General features: G+C 42.3%; 1 protein-coding gene across 1 annotated transcript in view; it reads right to left on the reverse strand.

Annotated features, from left to right (window-relative positions):
- Positions 1-11,560: 11,560 nt before the first annotated feature.
- Positions 11,561-24,854, reverse strand: part of MYOG (myogenin) — a 29,611-nt gene continuing 16,317 nt past the window's right edge. The window contains exons 2-3 of the mRNA XM_088444924.1: positions 16,930-17,008; positions 11,561-12,007 (exon numbers count right to left, since the gene is read on the reverse strand). Coding sequence (XP_088301050.1) covers positions 11,886-12,007; positions 16,930-17,008 — 201 coding nt within the window. The 3' untranslated portion in view covers positions 11,561-11,885. The remainder of the gene's footprint in view (positions 12,008-16,929; positions 17,009-24,854) is intronic.

A 24,854-nucleotide genomic window follows, 5' to 3' on the forward strand; every position in this document is an offset into this window, starting at 1 on the left:
CCAAGATGGCGGTGCCCAGTAGTTGCATGTCATGAACCACAGCCCGCAGTCCAGCCACCATCCTTCAGGACTCACCTCACAGGTAATGTCCGCGACATCCAGTGCTGCACAGGCCTGGTCGTGACAGTATCCCCTCCTTTATGAGTGACCTCCTGACACTTTTTTGGTTTTCCTGGATTCTCGGTATGGAATTTACGAACCAGACATGGTGCATGGACATCCTCTGCTTTTACACAACATCGTTCTTCAGGACCGTAACCTCTCCAATCTAGAAGATACTGGAGTTGTCCATAACGAAGATGAGTCTAAGATTTGTTTAACTTTGAACTCCTCTCTCTGTTTGAACTTTAGGAGTCTGCGGCAAAACTTTGAGGAACCGATTGAGAATTAGAGGTTTTAATAGGGAGATATGGAAAGAATTTGGTATTTTGAGATAAAGAGGAAGCTTCAGTTTGTAAGCCACGGGGTTGATAACTTCAGTGATGGAGAAGGGACCAATAAAGCGGGGAGCAAACTGCATTGAAGGAACTCTGAGCCGTAGATTACGAGTAGATAGCCAAACTTGGTCTCCTACTTTCATACTGGGAACAGCCCTACTCTTCCTATCTGCCAGTTTTTAGAAGGGAAGAATGGACTCGAGTCCAAACTTGTGAAAAATTTTGTAATGTTGATATCACGGCTGGAACATCATAAACCGGTAGATCCTTAAACTCTGGGATGAAGTCTGTAAACTATGAAAAATGGGGTTTGTCCAGTGGAAGAATGATAAGAGCTGTTGTGTGCAAACTCGGCCCAAGGTAGAGACCAGTTATCCTGAGATGATGACATATAGATCCGTAAAAAGGTTTCAAGATCTTGATTCACCCTTTCAGCAGATCCATTGGTTTGGGGATGATAAGCCATAGAAAATTTCAGTTTGACTTGTAGAACGGAGTACAAGGCTCTCCAGAATTTGGCCACAAACAGGACTCCTCGGTAAACAATTTCAGTAGGAAGTCCATGTAAATGAAATATATGACAAACGAAGAGTTGGGCTAAATCAAGAGCAGATGGTAGTTTTTTTAGAAGAAGTAGTGCACCATTTTCGAGAATCGGTCAATAACTACCCAAATGGTGGTATAGCCATTGGAGATGGGTAAATCTGTTACAAAGTCCATAGACAAATGAGACCAGGCATGAGTCAGAATGGATAGAGGCTTAAGCTCTCCTGCAGGAGCTTGTCTGGATGTTTTATGTTGGCACATAGAGTGCAAGCAGAGATGAATTCTGCAACATCAGACTTCATGGCTGGCCACCAATAGGAGCGCTGTTAAAATTCCAGAGTTTTACGGATGCCCATGTCCCCTGAAAAGTGAGAAGTATGTGCCCAAGTTAGAAGTTGCTTACGTAGATCTGGTGTTACAAAAGTTTTTCCAGGAGGTGGTTGGATGTGAACAGTAGCAAAAACTTTGGGCTCTAAGACTGTAGACTCTTTAAGATCTTCTGAGAGATTGTCAGAGGATAAGGAATGAGAAAGAGCATCAGCCTTTTGGTATAGGGATCCTGGTCGAAAGGTCAAAGTAGAGTTGAATCGAGAAAACAATATAGCACATCGAGCCAAACATGAACTGAGATGATGAATGTTCTTTCGAAATAGTAGGTTCCTATGGTCCATATATACGGTGATGGGAAATTTAGCTCCCTCAAGAAGATAACACCATTCTATGAAGGCTAATTTGACTGCCAATAGTTCTTGTTCCCCTATAGGATAGTTTCTCTCGGCTGGTAAAAACTTTTTGGAAAAATATCCACAAGGATGGACCTTATTATCTTTGAATCTCTGTGATAGTACCGCCCCCACAGCTTCAGATGAGGCATCCTACCTCCAGGAAAAAAGGACTATAAATATCAGATTGTCATAAGATGGGTACAGAAATGAAAGCCTGTTTCAGCATGTGGAAGGCTGTCTCAGCTTCGGGAGGCCACTGAGAAGGGTTAGCCCCTTGCGGGTCAAAGCTGAAATAGGTGCCACTAGGGATGAGAATCCTTTTAAGAATTTCCTGTAGTAATTGGCAAACTTTAAGAGTCTTTGAACTGCTTTCAGTGAATTGAGACGAGACCAGTCCAGGATAACTTGTACTTTCTTGGGATCCATTTCTAGGCCGAAACCTGAGATGACATATCCTAAAAATGGAATGGAAGATACCTCAAATATACACTTCTCCACCTTGCAGTATAAGTGATTCCTTCTCAGGCGACTCAGCACCTCCCTCACCTGAGACCAATGTTTTTCAAGACTGGAGGAAAAAATTAGGATGTCATCCAGGTAAATGACTACAGATACATACAGTAAATCTCAGAAAATTTCATTAACAAAGTTTTGGAAGACAGCGGGTGGGTTGCAGACGCTGAAGGGCATTACTAAGTATTCAAAATGTCCGTCCCGCATGTTGAAGGCGGTCTTCCATTCATCGCCTGGATGTATTCTAATGAGGTTGTATGCCCCTCTTAAATCCTATTTTGTATATAATGTGGCCCCTTTTACTCTGTCAAAAAGTTCAGTGATGAGGGGTAATGGGTATCAATTCATAATAGTTATGTCGTTTAAGCATCGGTAATCAATGCAGGGTCGAAGGCCTCCATCCTTTTTGGACACAAAAAAGAACTCTGCACAAGCTGGAGAAGTGGAAGATCGAATAAAAACCCTCTGTAGGTTTTCTTGTATATATTCCGACATAGCCATGGTCTCAGGTAAAGACAGCGGGTAAGTACAGCCTCGCGGAGGAGTTTTGCCAGGTACCAACTCAATGGGGCAATCCCAATCCTGATGTGGAGGCAGGATATCAGCCCTGGTTTTACAAAAGACGTCACTAAAGGAGATATACTGGATGGGAATCTGCATATTTTCTGATGTGTTAATCTCTTAAATAGGTTTAATACAAGGAAGACAGGATACATGACAGGCATCTCCCCAGGACAGGACTTGCATGGAGCTCCAATTGATTCTTGGAGTGTGCTTACATAGCCAAGGATAGCCCAGAATGATTCCATGAGAGGCCTTGGGAATGACAAGAAACTGTATGGATTCTGAGTGGAGTGCCCCCAAACGAACTTGTACAGGTTGAGTTTGTAGAGAAACAATTCCATTGGCAATTTGACTGCCGTCCACTGCTGACAGGGTGATTGTATGATCGAGTGATATAACTGGAATCTGAAATTTCGGATAAGCTCTGCGGTAATAAAATTCTCGGCAGCCCCTGAATCAAGGAAAAAGAGAACATTTTACTAATTCCAGAGTAATGGACATAGCTGATTTGGTTTTAAATGGAGATGATGACATAACTCCCAACCTTGTGTCTCCGGAGCCAGTTAGGCGCGGAGGTTTCCTGGATGGTGGGAGCAGGAAGCAACTAAATGACCAGTCTCTCTGTAGTACATGCAAAAGTTTTTATGCCGGCGTCTTTGCCGTTCCTCAGTAGTGAGACGAGCAGGGTTAATCTGCATGTTTTCATCAATCACAGGTTCTGACGAGGAAGTTATAGGGGTATTGATAGGATGAAATCTGAAACGATCACCCATATTTTTTTCAATTTGTCATTCACGATATCGTAAATCCACTTTATTACAAAGAGAAATAATGTCATTTAGACTGGTAGGGAGATCTCGTGTGGCGAGGTAATCTTTTATCCGATCCGAAAGACCACTCCAAAAAGCGAAGATCAGAGCTTTCTTGTTCCATTTCAACTCTGAGGATAAAGTTTGGAACTGGATTACATACTGGCTGACTGGACGATTCCCTTGACGGAGATGCATGTTTTCAGCGGATGTTGATGTTGTTCTCCCTGGTTGTTCTTCCTGGTTCATCAAATATCCTCAAGAAGGATGCCAGAAAGTCCGTGTAATTATCCAGTAATGGATCTGACCTTTCCCATAATGGTGAAACCCAATCTAGAGCGGATCCAGACAAAAGGGAAACTATATAGGCGAACTTAGATTTAGGGGTAGGAAAGTTCGCAGGTTGGAGCGTGAAATGGACATCGCACTGATTGAGGAATCTGCAACACATTTTAGTGTTTTCATCGAATTTGTTAGGTGTTGGTAAATGCAGATGGGATGGAGTGGCTGGAGCGGCAGCAATCGGAGCAGCTTATTGATTAGTAGCTGCAGGAATGTTCACTGTAACAAGGGAAGCTTGCAATACATCCTGACGGAGTGACATATCTTGAAGGAATTGAGCTAGCAGCCGCTGTGAGGCTTCTAGTCCCTCTAAGCAGTTGGCAATACCTTGCAGTAGATCTGCTCCAGGATCCTGTCCACTTGCCGAATCCATAGGGCCAGTGCAAACTGTCAGAACTTGATTTGAACTTGGACCCGGGGTGAAGACAGGTGATCACTGTAGGACGGGCTTTTGGTATTGAAATGAAGCTGGCCTTAGAGGGGTGTTATTCATGATTAAAAGATTAAATGAAGGAAGCTTGATAGTAGAAAACTGTAGAAATTGTGGAGTATGTCAGACTTAGGAACTGTAACACTGGAGGGGACACTAGAACCACGGGAATAGCAGGTTCTCCAACAGGAAGAGGCAAGCAGGACGGTGGACACAGCAATCAGGAGACTTAGGTGTGGAAGGCTGTGCTGGGATCACGTGTTTGATCCCAGCATCAGCCGAGGTGCAGGGGCAGGCAGAGGGGATGTGTCCTCTGCGGGACACATCCGTTGACGGTGCTGGGACAGTAATGTCCCTAGCGTCGGTGCAGATACCGCGGGCACCTGGTTAAGGGACCGCCCGGTCTCTTCCACCAGTGCCGGCGGTACTTTGGCGCCGGGAGAAGCTTGGCGCCCGGCAGCCAAGAAGCGGCAGGTAGCCGGCGCTGGGACAGAGTACCTGCTCCCAGCGCCGGTCAGGCGTTGGGCACGGCAGTCAGTGCGGCGGGCGTTTGGCTCTGGCCGCGAGCCAAACCTGGCTCGCGGGCCAGCAGCCAATCAGAGGCGGACGCGACGAGCCAATCGCGGCTCGCCACGTCATAGCCCCGCCCACTCGCGCCGTCTTGTATTAGACGGCGCCGAGTGGGGAAAGTTAGTTCGGCGGCGGAGAGGGAGGAGAGAAGACCTCCCGAAGAGCGGAAGATCGGCGCGGCAACAGGGGCGGCGGCCGCGGAAGAGGCCAGAAGACGCCACTGTCAAGAGAGAAGACAGGCGGCGCCGGCTGGAGGAAGAGAAGAAGAGGCGGCGCCGCTGGCCAGGACGGGCCAGCGGCAGAAGAATGCGGCTGAGGACCGGAGAGGACTGCGGGGGTGGGAAGTGAAAGAGCGTCACAAAGCTCCCCCCCGCAGCCTCTTCCAACGTAGCAGGTAGGCCCTCCGTGAGGCCCACCATATACCCCCCTCCCTAGACCGCCAGGGTTGTCGGGCGCTAGGCCCGTGGAGCATTGTCGGGCACTAGGCCCGTGGGCAATTAGTCGGGCACAAGGCCCAGGGCACAGTAGCGGGCATTAGGCCCCATAAAAGGATCCCCTCTTAATCTGGTATAAGTGGCCTGGGTACTAGGCCCAGGTCACTACTCAATAAAGTAGGCGGGCACCAGGCCCGTGGCCATAAATCAGGCATAGGCCTGTACCAATACAGGAGGGCACTAGGCCCTATATATGAGCCCCACCGATAGGCAGGCAAATAGGCCTGAGCCCCATAATAAGTGGTCTGGGCATTAGGCCCAGACCACTACCAGAGCCCACCGTTTGGCAGGCACCTAGGTCGGAGCCGCAGGTAAGACCCTGGGCGTTAGGCCCAGGGCCCTGAGCCCATTAGCTGCAGCGCTAACAGAGAGGCGGATGAGAGGTGTGAGCAGTGGTGGAGAGCTGTACGGCTTCCACCCATGAGGTAGTGGTTTCCCCAGTCACCGAGAAGAGGAGCTGGCCAGCTCTGGATAGGTAGGTGGCAGACATTTAAAGAGACAGTACCGTGTTTTACTCTTGTATATTTAGTCTGTGATTGGTGTTCCGTGCAGGGCAAAAGTTTAGTTGTTGTTATATCTGTCGCACTACACACACTGTAGGTTGAGGGTGATGCCGTTTTAGTATGTGTAGTTGCTTGACATAGGTTTAGGCCCTGCACGGCTGTGTTGTGTATCTCCTTACAGGGACCTGTAGGCGAGTGAGCGGACGAAGAGCAAGAGTGGACACAGTGAGGAATATCTGTGTGTAATGTCTCTCCCTGTTTGTCACTATCTCTCCTTCTTTATGGGCGGACGGTGAACTTTGCAACCCGGTGCAAGGACGGATCTTCACCTGGTGCGTGAGTACCGATAGGTGAAAATTCGGGATCTGAGGCCAAAAGTGCCAATGATGATCTTCACTTAAAACCTGAATTTATCCCCCGGTTCGGTAGGGCGTGTCGGTCGACGTGAGGAAGGACGGTACTCACCTCGTCTCCTTCCCCCTAGGTCATCGTGTCCGTGTTCTATTTGGAGGTTCCAGGACCGTCTGCTCAACACACGGCCTGAAGGTGAGAGGGTGCGACGCAAGATAAGTAACAGACGTACACCTGCACGGCACTAGGCATTGCACCGCACTCACCCCTCACATAGGGGTTAAGAGCTGGAACTAAAGCAAAGCTGAGTGGTGACTGATTGTAGCTGGAACTAAAGCAAACTGAGCAGTGACAGAGTGCAGCTAGAACTTCAGGATACAGCAATAACACAAGAGAGCTCTGAGAACTAGCACACAGCTTGCACTGTGTACAACATTGCACTGGCAACTAAAGGAATTCCACACAGCCCTTAAGTACCCAAGGGAGGTACATGATTGGTTGCTAGGACTCCCAGGATGATGCTGTGACCGGATAGGCAGAACAGGTCACATGCCCAAATCTAAGATGGCGGTGCCCAGTAACTGAGTGTCATGAACCACAGCCCGCAGTCCAGCCACCATCCTTAAGGACTCACCTGCACCCGCGCACACCGGAAGCAAGTACCCCCGCCAAAGGGACCCCGCCATAGTGCCCGGACAGGTAAGGTCTGCGACCTCCGGCGCTGCACAGGCCTAGTCGTAACATAATGTTTATTGCTGTCCAAAAGTAAAATTTTTTCATATTTCAAATGGCTGATTTGTGCATTTTTTGAAAATAAGAAAAAAGGAAAAAATTATTTAAAAAAACAAACTTTTTTGTTTAATTACAAACAAATAAAATTAAAAATGCAAAAAAAATTGAAAAACGGGATTTTGGAATAATTTAAGGCCAATTTAAAAAAAAATTAAAAATTGATTTAAAGCAGTTATTTTTTGTTAAATAAATAGTGTGATTAATTTTGGGATGCATAAATGAACAAAAAAGTTAATATGGGGGTAATTTGAGGACATTTTTTAACAAGCAATAATGACGTTATTATTGAACTAATTAAACTAATTGAAAACTTCCAATTTCCTTATTAGTCATTAGGGGCTGTGTCCAAGCAGTTCTGAAGAGACGCCCTACATTTTTAAGTTATAACGGGAATTTTCCATGACTTTGCACCTGCTGGGGGACTGCGAGAAAAAAACAGCGGCAATCCCTATAGAAATTACCACGAATTCGATTTCTCCCTAACAACTGAATAGCAAAAACCTTCTGGCTATGGAAAAACCCCATGTGAGGTTTTTCAAAATTTCACCCTCAATTTAATATGCCCCTCTCTGTCCTATTTGGTGATGTAAACCATGAATTTTTATTTATTTACTTGTTTGTGGTGAATGTAACCAATTTATTTTTGAGCTATTTTATGTAAAAATATATTATGGATTTTTGGGATTTGGGGTTTTGTTATGTGTATAAATGTGTACAGTTATTGAATGTTTAGATATTGTTGCAAACTTGCCAACTCTCCCTCAGGGAGACTCCCTGAAATAGTAGCAATCTCCCTGACTCCCTAAAGAGTCCAGCAGTCTATCTGATTGCACCTTACCCACATTATATAGCTGCTATATACTTGGAAAAACAAATAAATCATATATATATATATATATATATATATAGTTAATACATTCAAATGGTATAATCAGTGCCATTTGTCTGCATTGGTTATAAGGCACAATGATCCCTATGGTTACATGCATTTTCAAGTAAGGTTTCTCATGGCCATTTATATGGAACCACTTGTAATACCCAATACATGAACAAGCCCTGAAAAGTATATAATCAACAAGTAGATCTTACTAACTGCTTCAGGGCTCATTTACATGTGGATGTAAGTCAGGTTTATGACACACCTCTCAGATGTAGCAGTACACGTCCACTTAACCACCGCACTCATAGGTTTTGCTTTCACAATCTCCCTGAAATGCTTTTTCAAAAGTAGGCAAGTGCTGTATGTGCATTTGTAATAGTACTTCCATGGTTAATAGACAATGCACCAGGAGAGGTCCTGCTGCTCTGTCTTTGGATATCGGAATCAGTACCATAGGTCTGCGCACGCTCTCTGCACTGCAGCTGAAGTGCTCCATCCCTTCTTTCTCATAGAGCAGTCTTATGAACCTGCCCCTCATATACTACAGCAGAGGACAGCCAGGAATTTTGAGGAGTGTCCTTAGTAGCAAGGAACTCCTCAGCAGTCACTTCTCTGCTCTGTTTGTCTGAGTCTCACATCACACAGTCACTCAGTCAATCAGAGCACAGGCTTGCCCTACCTGCATTGCATAGCTACAGAGGAAGCTGGGGGAGGCAATTATGGGTGTATGTACAGTATATGTCTATGAGAAATGTGAGTCTGCGTATATATAAAAGAGGGAGTGTGTGTCAGTGTGTGCATGTATGTATGTATGTATGAGGGAGGGTGTGTGTATGTATGAGAGAGGGAGGGTGTGTAGGGCTGCGGGTATGTATGAAGCTCCATCCCTAGTACCCCCTGTGATCCTGAGCAGAGTTGTTGGGCTTGCAGCATGCAACCCCAGAAGGGCTGACCTGCAAAACTCTCATTGAACCCCCCTTGTTCCATCTCTCCATCATTTTTATGATGTTTTGTCATTTTGGCAGCGGAAGAGTGCACTAGGGTCCACAGGGGCCTAGGCAGTTACCTAGGTTTCCTTGTGGATAATTCAGCCCTGTGTAAACCTATTATAAGTCACTGGTTTTTGATAGTTCTAAATGATAAAGTACTTTTGAAACATGTTTAGTAAATTAGCTTGTAAATAATTTAAATAAATGCATATGCACAATACATAATCAGACATTTTTATTTAAAAAAACATACAAATAAGTTAGCAAAAATTAAAAAAGATGGCAAACCCACACATTTAATAAAAAAGATTGTCAAATCATGTTACAGTAAATTGGTCAAACAGTATTGCAATTAATAAACAAACAAAAATTGGCCCCACGAACTATTAAAAAAACCTTTTATTTCTACAAAAAACACACCCCTTTAATAAAAATGGCTATGAAAATATATTACAAAACATTCTTATACCAAAAGATGGAATTTATCAGAAGTTTTTTTTAGCATTGTCAAAAATCTTAATTTATATTTTCTTGGTGGTTTATTTATAATGTTTTTAATTTAATTTTAATAAATATGACCTGGATTGAACATTAAATAAAATTATCTATTTTTATTTTAAATTAATTAGGTGTAATTATATTTAATTTAATAATTTAATTAAATAAGTTTGCCTTCATAGGGCCACATTAAGGGCCAGTTAAATATGGCACATAAAGACAATAATTCTTAAGAGAAAAATTGATCATCATATGTCAATAATTGTTCATATTTATGTAATACAGAATTGTCCAACCCACATCCTTGGGAGGTAGTTAAAGGCATTGAAAAGTTTCAAGAAAATGTTACAAAAATCTTTTTTTTAGTGATGCAATCAATTCTCTTTCAAAATCATAAAACACTCTGTAACATTTAATCGAAAGCTTTGGTTTGGATCTAACATCTAATAAACTCTGAATGAAACTAAAGTTTCTTGGCAGTGTTTCTGATGTGTGAACAGTAAGTGCGGAATACATAGTGAGATAAATGTACTTTATAGTTATACTGTAATTAGGTAGTTTGGTATATAATTTGCTTCTCAATCTCTGTTTCTAACCTGTTTGCTATGATCCTGTGCTTTGCCCCTCCTCCCATTTTCTAGGAGAATTACCATGGTAATTTTTCATATGGACTCTAATATTTAAAGGATATACAGTAAGTAAATGTCTCCAATGTCTACAATTTGGGAGTGAACAAAGATAACTGGGATTTTCATCCTGAAGGAACAGCTGCAATATGCTAAGTATCATTCATTTATTTATTCACTGTACTCTATTTAAAAAAGAATGCATATACTTATTGTGTAGCACCACCAATATACAGTAAACATCACTCTACAAAATGACAAGCTACAGGCAAGGGACAAGTGCAGACTATATGGGCATTTGTGCAGTAGTAATGAAACTAAATGGAAGCGCCATGGCCCAAAGAGCTTACATTCTAAATTAATGACTATAAAAATACATTAATTGGGTAGTTTAGTGTCTACTTTCAGGGCAGAAGTTCATCCCATTCGCCCGGAGGCAAGTTAGAGTTTGCTGCCTGCCTCCAAAAAAGGGAAAACAAGTATGGTGTGTGTATGTGTATATGCAGTATATATATATATATAGATATATATATATATATATATATATATATATATATATGTATATACTGTGTATATATATATATATATATATATATATATACATATATATATATTTATAAGCAATCGCACTTAGAGAGATTATATGAATATGATTTTATGGGGTCTAGATGTGTATGATAATCTACAAATCAGGTATAATTGTACAGGAACATGTGTGCCTAATTCGGAGCTGATACGCCCGGGGTCCTGCAGTATGAAAACCTAGAGATAGTTCTCCTAAAGATAGTCCATAGGTAATAACATATATATGTAGTTTTCACAATTTGTACATGAGCAATCAGGCACACAGTTGGACAACAACGTGCATTTCACTGTGGCTTTTACAAGGTTAGCCTTGGCAGCGCCGAATTAGGCACAGACCCTGAGTTATAATTATGCCTGAAATGTAAATTTTGTTCCAGGGCTCCACGTATTCTGTGTGACAACAGCTGGTGGGTCAGAGTCAGACAGACTCACCGAGTTTCAGCCGACTCTGCAGCAAGCAGCATATGTTGGTGAGTCGCTGTTGGTTGTGATGCTGAATCAGAGGTTATGGTGGGTGGCTCTCTGTACCGGTGGTGCCTGGGATAGGAGATCAGACAGGTGTCTCGGGTCCCAGCTCACTGTCAAGCAACAGTGGCGAGTGCACCGTCGCTTGCTGCAGTGCAGGTGTTAGCAGGGCTCATGGGACAGACCAGGTCAACTATGTAGCAGCAGCAGGTGCACCGCTACAGAGCTGCAGTTGAAGATCAGTGGTCACACTCGTTTTCTTCTGTGAACCACACAAGTGCTGCTTTACATGGCGCCTCCATTGTCTCTGGGAGTTACACCATTGCTTATTTCTATATTTGTTGTCAGAGCTGACAACATCCCATTATATCAAAAGTAGGGTTTCAGGAAATCCAGCTATGTTTCTGACCGAGGACTTTATTATTATTATTATTATTATTATTATTATTATTTTTTTATCTCTACCCTTAGGACTGGGTTGGACAAGCTAAATTTAGAATATATATTTATATTGGTTAAACTGTACTATTCCAAATGTCCCTTACTAAGTCACTAAACACTCTGTAGCCATGAAACTGAACGGGTCATACTATTTTGTGTTTATAAGGCATCAGACAACAGTACTAGAAGACTATGAGTCCATAATATCATGCTCTCGATGTTCTATTAGCTTACAGGAGGTCCACAACAATATCTGCATTGATTGCTTAAGTTACATAGAAAACAAGAGATAGGTCCTCCAAGTTCAACCTTTCATATATTGAAATTAGTTCCCAAGATGCTGCTCAGTATAATTTATAGACACGTCTCCAGATGTAATGCTTTCAACAATGGAAGACAGTGATGTCATGTCACGTTGCTCAGAGGAATCATCACTTAGAAGATGTTCTGAAGGAGTAAACAGATAGAATTAGATTGACAGCCTTTTAGAAATTATACTTGCATCCACTCGGTTAGTGAAGTTCTGTAAATATCACTGTCTTTTGTGTTTACTAACCAGTCATATGGAACAAGATATATTTTCCACCACAGGGTCAAGTATAGGAATTTTATAGTGGAATTCAACTGTCACAAATTCTCAAACCTGTTACTCTTAAGGTATATGCACAATGGGCCTGATTCAGACCCACTCGCGAGCGGCTGTCCGCTCGCAAGTGGGTCGATGTTATGCACTGAGCATGCGCACGATGGAGGGAGCTCCGTCGTGCGCATGCGCCAGACGTGACGAGCGAAGGAAAGTCCTTCGCTCGTTGTGTCTGATCAAAGGGGGCGTGCTGTCGATGTTGATTGACAGCACGCCCCCTTTGGTGGGCGTGCCTCCCTGACGGGGGCGTTCCCACGGGAACGCCTCCCGTCAGAAGCCGGCCCACTGACATCACTAGTGATGTCAGTGGGAGTGATTTTGGCTCTGATAGAGCCAAAATCACTCCGGAGCTTGCGGTTGAAAACCTCAACCGCAGGCTCCGGCTCGCAGTTTCGATGGTCGCGATGATCACGACCATTGCGGCCATCAAAATGCACGCTCGTATAGGCTGTGGGTGGGGACCCACAGCTATACGAGCGTCCAGGAGGACGCTCCATTTTCATGGAGGGCGGCCCTCATTCAGAGCGTGCGCTCTGCTCAGAGCGTACGGCTCTGAATGAGGGCCAATATACAGTGTTTTTTTGTAGTGGAACTCAGGAGTAATCAGTACCTTTAGGAGAGCACCAGCACTTTTTATTCTGCGTATTGTCACTTTTTTCTTTTGAGTATACAGTATGGAATAAGAACACAATCATGCCAGAAACAAACAGTAGGTTTGATGTGTAGTGTTCTTGCCTACGACTCACAGCAAATGTTTATGAGACTGCTTTTATCTGTGTCTCTACATGTATGCAGAATTAAACATAGGCTGCAATAACCTTTTTTTTATTTTAAATTCCAAGATGCCAAACTGTTTTGAGTCCAGGCAATGGCATCGATAACCTCCTAAACTAGACCCTGCTGCAACACATATTTATATAATTTTGGTTATATTTTTAATCTCCCCAAACTGTGTGAAAAATCTTCACTTAACTGAAAACTCTGATGTCCTGTTATTTTGAACACCACAAACACTTTAGTGAGCCTGTAGTCTGCATTATTTGGATTAAGATGTTTGTGACAGTCTGCTGCCTGTGATTACTGTTCCTAATAAATAAGTTTTGCTTAAACAATGCGACTTAAGGCCCCAATACATCTGCAATGTATTGGACCAATTCCCAAATCCCCAGATGCTAAGGTCAGGGCATCGGTGAAATCCAAAATGTTGGGTTTCCCTAATTTGGCAATCATGATCAAAATATGCTTATGATCAGCAAATCTGTGATTTTTTACATATAGAATTTTACTGATTCCAAAACGGATTGGTGATCATGGATGGTTGTAGATCGCCATTTCCGACCGGCGGATCAGCGGTTCTGGTCTCACTGGGGAATCGGTGAAACGGCCGCATGATATATGGGGCACTTTAACCAGAATATTAACACCGATGGTCAAGAGGCTAATCACTACAGGATTTATAGGTCTAATTATCATAAGAAAATTGCCCAATATTTAAGAAGTGCCCAGGCCGGTAGGAATTTACTAATCAGGAACATAGCAGTACCTTTTCAGCTGGCTGTCCTACTTTCCCTTTCACCATCTAAACAGGCTCTGGCCTGATGACAGCCAGTATTGCAAGAAAGCTGAGCATCGCGGCAATAGGAGATTTATTTTATCTCTGAGATAGGAAATCTTTTTCCTACTGCTGCTTCTTAATAAATAAGCCTCTTAAAGTCTAATGGGTGCACACTTGGCGACATATCACCCGTATCGCCGATCAATATACTGTATCGCAAGTGCATTGACGGGTGTGTAAACCCGATATGTCTGTGAATTATATAATTCACAGACATATCAGTTCGGCCCTGCAGCACAGCCAATTCCAATATATCTGAAAGGTATATCGGTGCAAGTGTGTACAGATGACCCGCCGACCGTCCGTACACTTGTTGCAGGAACCGCTGACAATGACATTTCAACTGAGCAGGCAAATTTAACTGCCTGTCCAGTTGCGATGTCAGCCCAGATATATAAAGCAGCAGATTGGTAAGTGGGTATACTATACAGTAGCTTGCCATTTGACCGATTCGTTGTCTAAATGTGTATCCAGCCTAAAAATTCAAGCAACTTTAATTACCCTCTACAGGAAAACTATTTTGAATACATCCTAATTATTTTTTATGATAAAATAAGAGGTTGGATATCACAGAAATGTAAGAGCCAGACTTTTATAGGTACTAACACCCCTGAGAGTTCATTTATTTGCTGCATTAACCTGGCCCTTTAAAAAAAAAAACGACATGTCCTCATTGTTGGGTCACTGTGCTCACACACACACATAGCTGACTATTAGTCTTTTGTGATTTGGCCGGCACTTTATTAGTGTGCATTAGTGTGTATTACTGCAAGTATGACCTTCACAAATCATTTATTGGGGGCATGTGATTTTTTAAACAGTGCATATAATTTGCAATGCAGAAGCTGAGGGCCTGAAGGGATTTCTGTTCTTATTTAATCCATTAACATAAAGTACATATTTTGACCTGCTGGAAAAACAATTCATTTACACTTTATTTTCTCATGCAAATCCTTTCACATCTGCTGTGCATACATTTTACTCCCAAGTACTTTTTTAAATTCATTATTTCACCTGTTGCATATTTGTAAGATTTTTGTCTAAATTAGAATGCTCCTCAATTAAATAACCTCCATTCCTAATAAAAGTACTTTGGTGAGATGCCTCAGGGACTCATACCATTATTTAGTAGGGTCCTATCATTCACATATAGCCATACCTCTGACCTGTCAGACACCTTTGACACGGAATCAGTATGTTTGACCGTCGGACGTGAGCCCGGCAGTTCAAATCACGACGCCGGCAGAACGATGGAGAAGATCCCGACAGCGGAGGTAAGTTTACTATTCCTAACCCTCTCCCCCCCTAACTCTAACCCACCTTTAGGGGTGCCTAACCCTAACCTCCCCCCTTAGAGTCTAACCCTAACCTCCCCCCGTTAGTGCCTCAACCTAACCCCCCTCCCCACACCCTAAACTTAACCCTCCCGGGGGGGTGCCTAACCCTAACCTCCCCCTTAGTGCCTAAACCTAACCCCCCCTTCCACTAGCCTAACCCTAACCCTCCCCGGGGGGGGGCCTAACCCTAAATCCCCCTGGGGGGGTCCCTAAACCTAACCCCCCCATCCCTGGCTACGTGAATACTTACCCCTGTCATTGGATGATCGGTCCGATGTCCTGTCACAGTTCCAGCATCGGGATTAACATAGGCGTCGGTATTTCAACGCCTATGTTAGATCCCTTGCCGGGATTACACTGTCGGTATTGAGACCAGCGGTCATACATCCGCCTGTTTCATAACTACATATCCTTTGGCACTATGGGGGTCTTTCCACGGCAGATTGGCAGATGTAGCAAGTACATGTGAATGCTGGGACCCTGATATATTGTTATAGTGTTGGGGTCAGATTATATTAGCAATTTAGCACAGGGATTATTTAAAATAGAAATTCCCTCAATATTTAATTATAGTTAGTTCAAATGCTAATGGAAAGAAGGAATTGGCTGTGTAGTTTACACATTACTTTGTATAATGATGACTGTACAGTAGTAACCTATTCACGTGAAAAGGATGTGCCTCCTGGTAGAGTATTTATCACACATACTGTATGACATTTTTGGGTTCCAGGGCTCTCAATATCTAGATGGCTCCTAAATCTAAATTTTATGTAACTTTAATATTGTTCAAACAATATTTAATAGTAATTTAATATGTTTATATGTTTGTTTAATGTAAAACTACAACACATTTCACAGCACCTGGCTGCTTCCTCATTCAACACTGCCTGAGGAAGCGGCCAGGTGCTGTGAAACGCGTTGCAGTTTTAAGTGAGAATTAAATTTTTCTTTTATAGAGTTATTTTTATGCCTGAATTTTAACTTGTGATAATTGGAGAGAGGTGCTAAGCTCTGGAAAGTGATACATTGGAAAGTGATAAATTGCCAGCAACTCAGCTCCTGTCACGTTACAGGCTGTTTTTGAAAAATTACATTTAATAACTGATTGGTTGGTAGTTTATCACTCTCCAATTTATCACTTTTCAAACCTTAGTATGTACATCTGCCCCATTGTGTTTTTTTAATTATTTGTATTTTCAATTATTCCTCTAACCATTGTTGTCAACAATAGTGAAAACGATTTTGTTATTTTTACATTTGAGTTGTATTTAGATGCCATTAATCTAACTGACAAATCATTTGATTATTGATTATCAATCTTTGTTTTCGTCATTCCTTATTTGCCAATTGCTGTCCATATTTCTTGTTTGGGTAAGAGGGTGTTTGACTATTTATATCTTAAGTGCTGACACTACCTTTACCAGTCCTATATTGTTTGACTCCCACTTATGGAGAATAAGGGGACTAGTTTTGCATAGCAGAGGTGTCACAATGAAGTTTTGATCTATAAAGTATTCTTCTCAACAATGTTCTTTAGGCATAACTTAATTTGCAAAGGGCATTATTTTTTAATTAGTGAATATTTTGGAAAAATGTTGCCCTTATTGACTTTGCAGCATTTCAACAGTGACAATCTCTCTCCATGTGTAGGTTAAATTGTCCGCAGTACAGAATGTAACATAGTGATGATTAGGATTACCTTACAAGAATGTAAGTATTAGACATTTACAGGTCAATAATGACTTTTGCAAATCTACACGATCATTCCACTTACCACTTTGATTGCCACTAAAGTCAGACTCATTCCATTCAGGGCTACAAGACGAGGAACTTGATCCACATTCACTTGAAACCTGGAGGAATAAAGAATATGTAGAAAAAAATGAAATAAAACTGACAGATTTTTTTGTATAAAACTATTGAAAGAAAGTAAATGGTAAATAAAGGCAAACGTTTCAACATAAATAATTCCTTTATATTTATATATTGAAGTAATTTCTATGTAGTAAATAGGTATATATAACATTGCCTTTGACGTTTGCAGTGATACCATGTGCAATATCACACCATTTCTTAAATTATTAAAGTTATAGACACTCTGATCCAGTAAAAGCTGTTATAAAAAAATTCCAAATAAAACCCAGAATAAAAAAGTTAGAATTGCTGCTGTTATAAATAAAGTCATACAAAACCACTGCTATTATTGTTAGCTGGAGTGAACACTTTCCTGATTTGACAACAGAGCATCTATTACGCATCCTGCATGACAATTAAACTTGCAATTCCTTATAAGGAAATGTTTTACAATATATTTCACAAAGCCTACATGTATCCATGGAGGCGTGTCCACATAGGGTTGAGTACTAACCATACTTGTCCTCAATGTGTGGATAGAATGCGGACCTATACAGTTTTTTGGAAAACGTCTGGAAGTTCACACAACAGATCTCCTTGTAAGCTTTTTCCTGCTTACCCCCGGATGGGCTGTTTTGGGAATCCTCCCCAGTGTACTTAGGATCTCAAAGGAACCTAAGAAATTAAGACTGCCCATTTCCTCAGTGATGCGGAAGAGTGTGCTACAAATGTGGATATCATATGAAATGGTAAAGAAGCCTCTATGCTACGGCTTCCTTACAAAGGAAAAGAAAGGTGTACACACTTGTTTGAGACCTGGGAGAGTTTATTGAAATATTGTCGCTTCCAATCAAAACCCAGAATGGTTCCAACCACGTTATGGTTTGAAACAAGGCTACTTCTTCAGGGTGACCCGGTACACCTCACATGAGATTGATTGAGCTGTAATCTTTAGTCACTATCGCACATGCCAGTCCAGTTCAGAATTCTTGTGTAATCACATGAATAGATTTGTAGACGTTTGTTGATGTGGTACATGAATATGTTTGTTGTTAGCTTTCCTGGTTAGGGAACAATACAGACTATTGATCTATTGATGTGTTAGCTTCCTTTGTCTGGAAACTATTTCTTAAAAAAAAAAAAATTCTACTCATGTAATCAGTGGCGTAACTTCATCCCAGTTACCCGGAGGCAAGATAAATGCCGACTCTTGGACTTTGTAAACCTGACATATGGTTATGCAAAAGGACTACTTGGTCCATCTGGTCTGCCGTGAAATAACACATGTTGCAAGCACAGAAAGATTACAAATGTCTCACTTTACTTCCTGAGTTGGGAGATAGCTATCGGAGTTATGATTTTTTTCAGTTGGATTTCAAAATGACAGTTCCCATCTTTTTTAGTTTTTATTTCAACAAATAATAATGTGATAATTAGATACACCACCAGTGCTATGGGAAAAAACTATATATATCTATATATATCTATATATATATATACACAGAGTCGTAACTAGACTTTTTGGTGCCCTGTGCCAGAAAGCGCAATGGCGTCCCCCTCATTTTTCAAAGAGACATAATGCACCCAAAAAAGGGCCATGGCTTCATGGGGAAGGGCCAGGGAAGAGATAGGGCAGGCCAGGAGATGCTGGGGACGAAATAAGAGGAAGCTACAAGCAAGAATGATAATAACAGAAATTTGACAGGTCCAAACAACGCCCCTGACCTGTGGTGCCCTGTGCGATGGCACCGGCCGCACTACCCTAGCTATGGCCTGTATATATACATATATATAATATTATATATATATAATATTCCAAGGGTGGCACTCCAAGTATAGGATATAATGGTGCTGGTGCCCTCCGTATTAGGATCTCAGCCGAGACCCAACAATGCAGTAACAGACACGGCACCACTCAGGAAATAATACAGATTACCAGCAGTTAAATTTACCTGCTGGTAATCTGTATTATTCTCTGAGTGCCGCCGTCTCTGTTACTATATATATAAATATATATATATATATATAATATATATATGTATATGTATATATATATATATATATATATATATATATACACACACATATATATAAATATATATATATATATATATATACATACACACATTTATATATATATATATATGTATATATTTGGTAGCACTGGAGGTGTATCTAATCTATATTAAATACATTAATGCACCATCATTACACTATCTTGCTCATTAAATGTATAATGATGAGAGAGTGATATACCTTGCTCATTAACTATATCACTCTTCAAAAGTCACTGCCCAGCCCACTGCTACTTATCTGCTGATCTTCCGCCGCACACCATGACAGCTGCGCCGTCCACCTCTCTTTATGACCACACGCACAGTCTCCCGGCACCTCCTTTCCACATAGTGACAGCCACACCGTCCTCCCTGCACACTCGCCCAGTCTCCTGCGGTCCATTCCACACAGACTGTCAGTGACAGCCGCGCTGTCATCCCTGCATGCCTGCACTGTCTCCCGGTTCCCACAGGCAGGGCCTGATTAAGGGGAGGGCCTGGAGCTGAAAATGTTCAAGGGCCTATATTGAGAAGGGGAAGAGCTGTGATCGGTGCTGGGTGTGGTCAGAGTCACCTTGGTGTGTATGTGTACACCCCCTACACTATGAACACAATGTCTCCCTAACTACATAGAAATAGAAAAATTGCATTTTTTTTTTTTTGGGTGGGGAGAAGTAGAAAAACGACTTAAATACTTAAAATGTATGGCCAGTTAGGCATCTGGTAATCATGCTGTCATGTTGATGGGCCTATTTTTATGTGGAGGCCTGGAGCTGTAGCTCCATCCGCCCCATTGTTAATCTGGCCCTGCCCACAGGTCATTCCACTTTGTCATAGCAGCACCGTCCTCCTCCCTGCACGCCCACACCTCCCAGCTTAGTCAGGCTCAGGGTCGCAGACAGATTTTACGTGATGTCCCATGACCAGAGCACAGAGCAGGGGAGGAGGTAAGCTTTGATACATCCCCCCCTGGGCTCCTTGGTTGCACAGCAGGGAGGACACGGAACGAGACAATGGAGGAGGTTCCCCCTTCAGGGCTGGAGCCCGGCGGCAGCTGCCTCCATTGTCTCCCACAGTTCCACCACTGCATGTAATGGTCTTTTTTAAGTGTTTTTTTTTATTATGTAAAATGATATGCAACTTATTTCAGTTGATGGTACTTGTTACTTTGATATCATGCTTCAATAAAATACTACTACCACTACTACTACTAATAATAATAATGTCATAAATGCAAAATATATGATGGTACATTTCTTGCGACACTCACTGTGAGGAGCACTGCTAAACAATTTACTGACCAGGTACTTTGTGGAGACAGGGGTAATATTTTAATGTATGCGCAGATTTTATAGAAAATCATCCTTATCCAGAAAATCCTAAATTCCAAAGAGTACGAATGACCTGGAAGTATACAGCGCAGGACAAGCCCACTGAAGATCAGAGGAGTGTTTACCTACTACCACCAGGGGAGTAGCAAGGGTAGGGTAGTTCCAGTGGAGCATGAGTTCCGGGCGCCAAACTGGACAGGGGGCGCCATCCAAGGTTCAGGAAGTCATGGGGCGCTGCACAGTATGACGACCGCCTGTAGGTTTTATCTCGGATTGTTTGCTCTATATCCTAAATAAGCTACAGATTTGAGATCCGTTTCTACATTTCATGCTACCTTAAGCTGCCCATTTTGCCTCCCCTCCAGCCCTCCGTCCTCTGTGATCATCTTCTGTCACCTCCCCTTTCCTGTCAGATTGATTACATTCACTTCTCACCTCTTTAATTTCCTCCCCTCTCTACCATGGGATCGGCTCTTTGCCCCTGTCTACTCCTTTCTTTTTGGCTTCTGTCACCTCCCCTCTCTGATCAACTCTTTGTCCCTCCCCTCTCCTTTCTTATTGGCTTCTGTCACCACCCCTCACAGCTCCTTTTCTTATTGGCAGGTATGAGTTTAAAAAAAAGTCACTGCTTTGCTATTTAAAGTAATGAGGTGTTCCTAGGCATGACCACAAAGAGTTATTTGAAAGGTGGTAGACAGAACATGATTAGTAGTACTCACATTAATATAGGTGCAATGTATATTTGCGAAGTAGGAGCATAGCTGAGAAGGGAGCGTCCCATAGGTGTTCCCACTCCAGTGAAAGCTGCTTGGGACAGTAATCACAGTAATAAGCTGTGCACCCTATGGAATTTCACTCTAGCACATAATTTCTGTCAATTTAAGTTAAATGATCAGAATATATAATACAATCTGCTCTACAATCTGCTCTATTGACTAGTTACAATGATTCAAATGAGATAAAAGTCAGATCCTAGGTGCTATACATAAATAAAGCAGTGCCAAATGAGCTACTCCTTAATGTCAGATCACAGAAGCATTCTATTCCCCCAATGGGACCTCAATGCCCAGCGTGATACTGCCACTGTTTACTGTTATACTCTTCATTATCAGTATTCCCCCGCAGGCTGGCCATACGCCAATGGCACAGTTGAGTACAGGAAGGGGGGGGGGCGCTACAACATGCACTTTCTCCAGGTGCCATGGTTTCACGCTAGTCCTCTGACTACCACTTACAGTAGGAAAGTATGTACATGTGCCACTGTTATACTGTAGACTATAATAACACAATATCAACCCAACTTCAATTATTATATAACAGTGGGCAATCTGTGCAGATCTGTGACAAATTATGTACAGATTAGTGGCTTATTTGCGTAGGTGCAAATAATCAGGGTTGAGTTACAGACATCACAGACCAGAAGAATTCTCACAAACATTGTTTCCATACAGAAATTTTGATCCTTGGCCATCACGTGTTGCCTATATCTGCATTTGCATAATTGTGCGAAGAGGAAACAGACGAATCTCAGAAAATGTCTTTCTGTTCTACTTTCATGTATTTAAGTAACTATACACACCCCAATGCAAATAAGAATATATTTGGGAATATAGTTGGGAGCTAATTGGTTGGTTCTTTATCTTTGTCCAAGCCTTGATAAATATTCCCCATAATTTGGATTAAAATCTATATTAACTCAGGAGTTAATAGGTATACTACACACCCCTTTTAAAAACATGTCTACTTAATTATTATTCTGTTATCCTACCTTGTAAATTGTGACTTGTCAAAGGCAAAAAGCTCTTATTTTATACTTGTTTTTGGTCTTCTGTTTGTACTTAAGATCCAAATCAGACCCACATTCATCAAATGACATGTTTTGAAAGATTCCTCCATGGACTGTTTTAAGACATTAGTTAGCCCAGGGCTAAGATCACAATAGTGGGCCGCCAAACACTTTTGCAAAACACAAGGGAAAATTATTATTGTATCCCAAAAGCATGGGGATTTCATGCCATTAGGCCACCTAAGGTGTTGAATGAAAAATAAAACAACAAAAGTTCCCTCCTGAAGTCATGTTGAGGTGGGGAACCTTTTTTCTGCCGAGGGCCATTTTGATATATATAACATTATTCGCCGGCCCGGTGCAGGCCACGCCCTTTCTGTGTGATGTCACATGGGGCGGGGCCACAATTGACAGTGATTACAACAATGCCCTGAGCATCCTGAGGATGATCCGGGGAGCTGTAAGGGCAGCAGTGTGACCACCTGAAGTGTCATAAGGATGCTCCAGATGGCACTGCTGCATAGATTCTGGCTGCAGGGTGCCATTCTAGGCACCCTGCTAGCCAGATGAGGCTAGCAGAAAAAAAGGGCCAGACCACATGATTCCGGGGGCCTTATATGGAATATAGAGCATCATCTGTTGAACAGAATTAATGGAAAAGAGAGGAAACGGATAAGAAATGTCCTCACTCATCTGTAGCTCCTCCACATGCCTTGTTAGCTACAGCACTGCTAGTGGTGTGGCTGAAGGAATCACACTCGAGCTCCCTGCAATCAGCAAGCGAACAGTGATAGAGGCGTAAGGAGCAGGTACCAGGTGGCGAGATGAGAATCTAGTCTCTGCCCTCTCTTTGAGGGGCCACATAAAATGAGCTTCTCGCCTTTCCTGGTGGAAAGAACAGTCCTGCTCAAAGTAGAACATACTTAGCTTTCCAGAGAACAAAAATATTTTTCCACTGATACAAACTAGTCTGTGCAAATGTTTTATTATATTTTTAGAATATAAGGCAAATTATCAGAGCTCTTGGATTTAGAATAATTTTAGAACTTGAGCTATGGCTATGTTTGTGCTACGTCTTAGGCTAGGTGTAGTGTTATTTACTTATTTAATTTTAGCTTTTAAATAGAGTTTTGAATGAGACTCTCTTTGAAACAATGGCACTATTAGTTTTTGGGAACAGCACAGGGCTAAAATAGAAGCTTTCTTATCCAGGTTATATTACTGGCAAGTGCTCTGGTAAGCACAGAAAATTACCCCTTTATTAAAATGGCTCTGGTCCCATCATAGAAGCCACAAATGTCAGTAATCACAACACTCTGGCGTTTATACTGGAGTGTTAGTTCTTACTGTAATCATTGAGTATTATATAGTACATAGTAGTCTATGGGATCCATGTGTAACCAAATTATAGTAGAAGTGCACAATCCCTATTTTTGGCTAAAAATGTTGGGACTTGGTTCAGACTAGGGGTGTGCACCGGCCACTTTTCGTGTTTTGTGTTTTGGTTTTGGATCTGGATCTTTCTTCGTGTTTTGGATCTGGATTGGTTTTGCCAAAACCACCCTTCCGTGTTTTGGGTTCTGGGTTTTGTGTTTTGGATCTGTAATTTTTTTAAAAAGCATAAAAACAGCTAAAATCACAGAATTTGTGTGTTTTTCTGCTCCTATGCTATTACTAACCTCAATAACCTTCATTTCCACTCATTTCCAGTCTATTTTGAACACCTCACACCTCACAATAGTGTTTTTATGTCCAAAAGGTTGCACCGAGGTAGCTGGATGACTATGCTAAGAGATACGAGTGGGCGGCACAAACACGTGGTCCATCTAGGAGTGACACTGCAGTGGCAGACAGGATGGCAGTTTGAAAAACTAGGCCCCAAACAGTACATAACTCAAAGAAAAAAAAGAGGTGCAAGATGGAATTGTCCTCCCACCCACCCTTATGTTGTATAAACAGGACATGCACACTTTAACAAACCAAACATTTCAGCGCCAGGGTCTGCCACACGACTGTGGCTGAAATTATTGGTTCGTTTGGGCCCCCACAAAACAAGCTGGCAATTAATCTGTCCCTGCACAAACTGGCTCTACGGAGGCAAGATGTCGTCCTCATCCTCCGATTCCTCACCCTCTTCAGTGTTGTGTACATCCTCATCCTCACAGAGTATTAATTCGTCCCTGCTGGAATCCACAACCACAGGTCCCTCTGTACGTTCTGGAGGCTGGACTCCCTGGAAGAGTTGATAATTCATTTTATGAACATCATCTTCTCCACATTTTGTGGAAGCAACCTCCTACGCCTTTTGCTGACAAGGTTCCCGGCTGCACTAAACACTCTTTCGGAGTACACACTGGAGTGGGGGCAACTCAGGTAAAATATAGCCAGTTTGTACAGGGACCTCCAAATTGCTTCTTTTTCCTGCCAGTACAGGTACGGACTGTCTGACATGCCTACTTGGATGCTGTCACCGATGTAATCCTTTAACAGACAGACACACGCTTGTCGCTGCTGCTTTAAGGATGCAGGTGCGGCTACAGCCCACACATTTCACAAAGACAGAAAAAAAAGAAGAATATTTTTATTGTTTGTGGAGCACACTTTGAGGGTGTCACCACCCTTTAACAGACAGACGCACGCTTGTCGCTGCTGCTTTAAGGATGCAGGTGCGGCT

This window comes from Taudactylus pleione, unplaced genomic scaffold (genome assembly GCF_031769625.1).
Source record: "Taudactylus pleione unplaced genomic scaffold, aTauple2 ptg000374l, whole genome shotgun sequence".
NCBI classification, from domain to species: domain Eukaryota; kingdom Metazoa; phylum Chordata; class Amphibia; order Anura; family Myobatrachidae; genus Taudactylus; species Taudactylus pleione.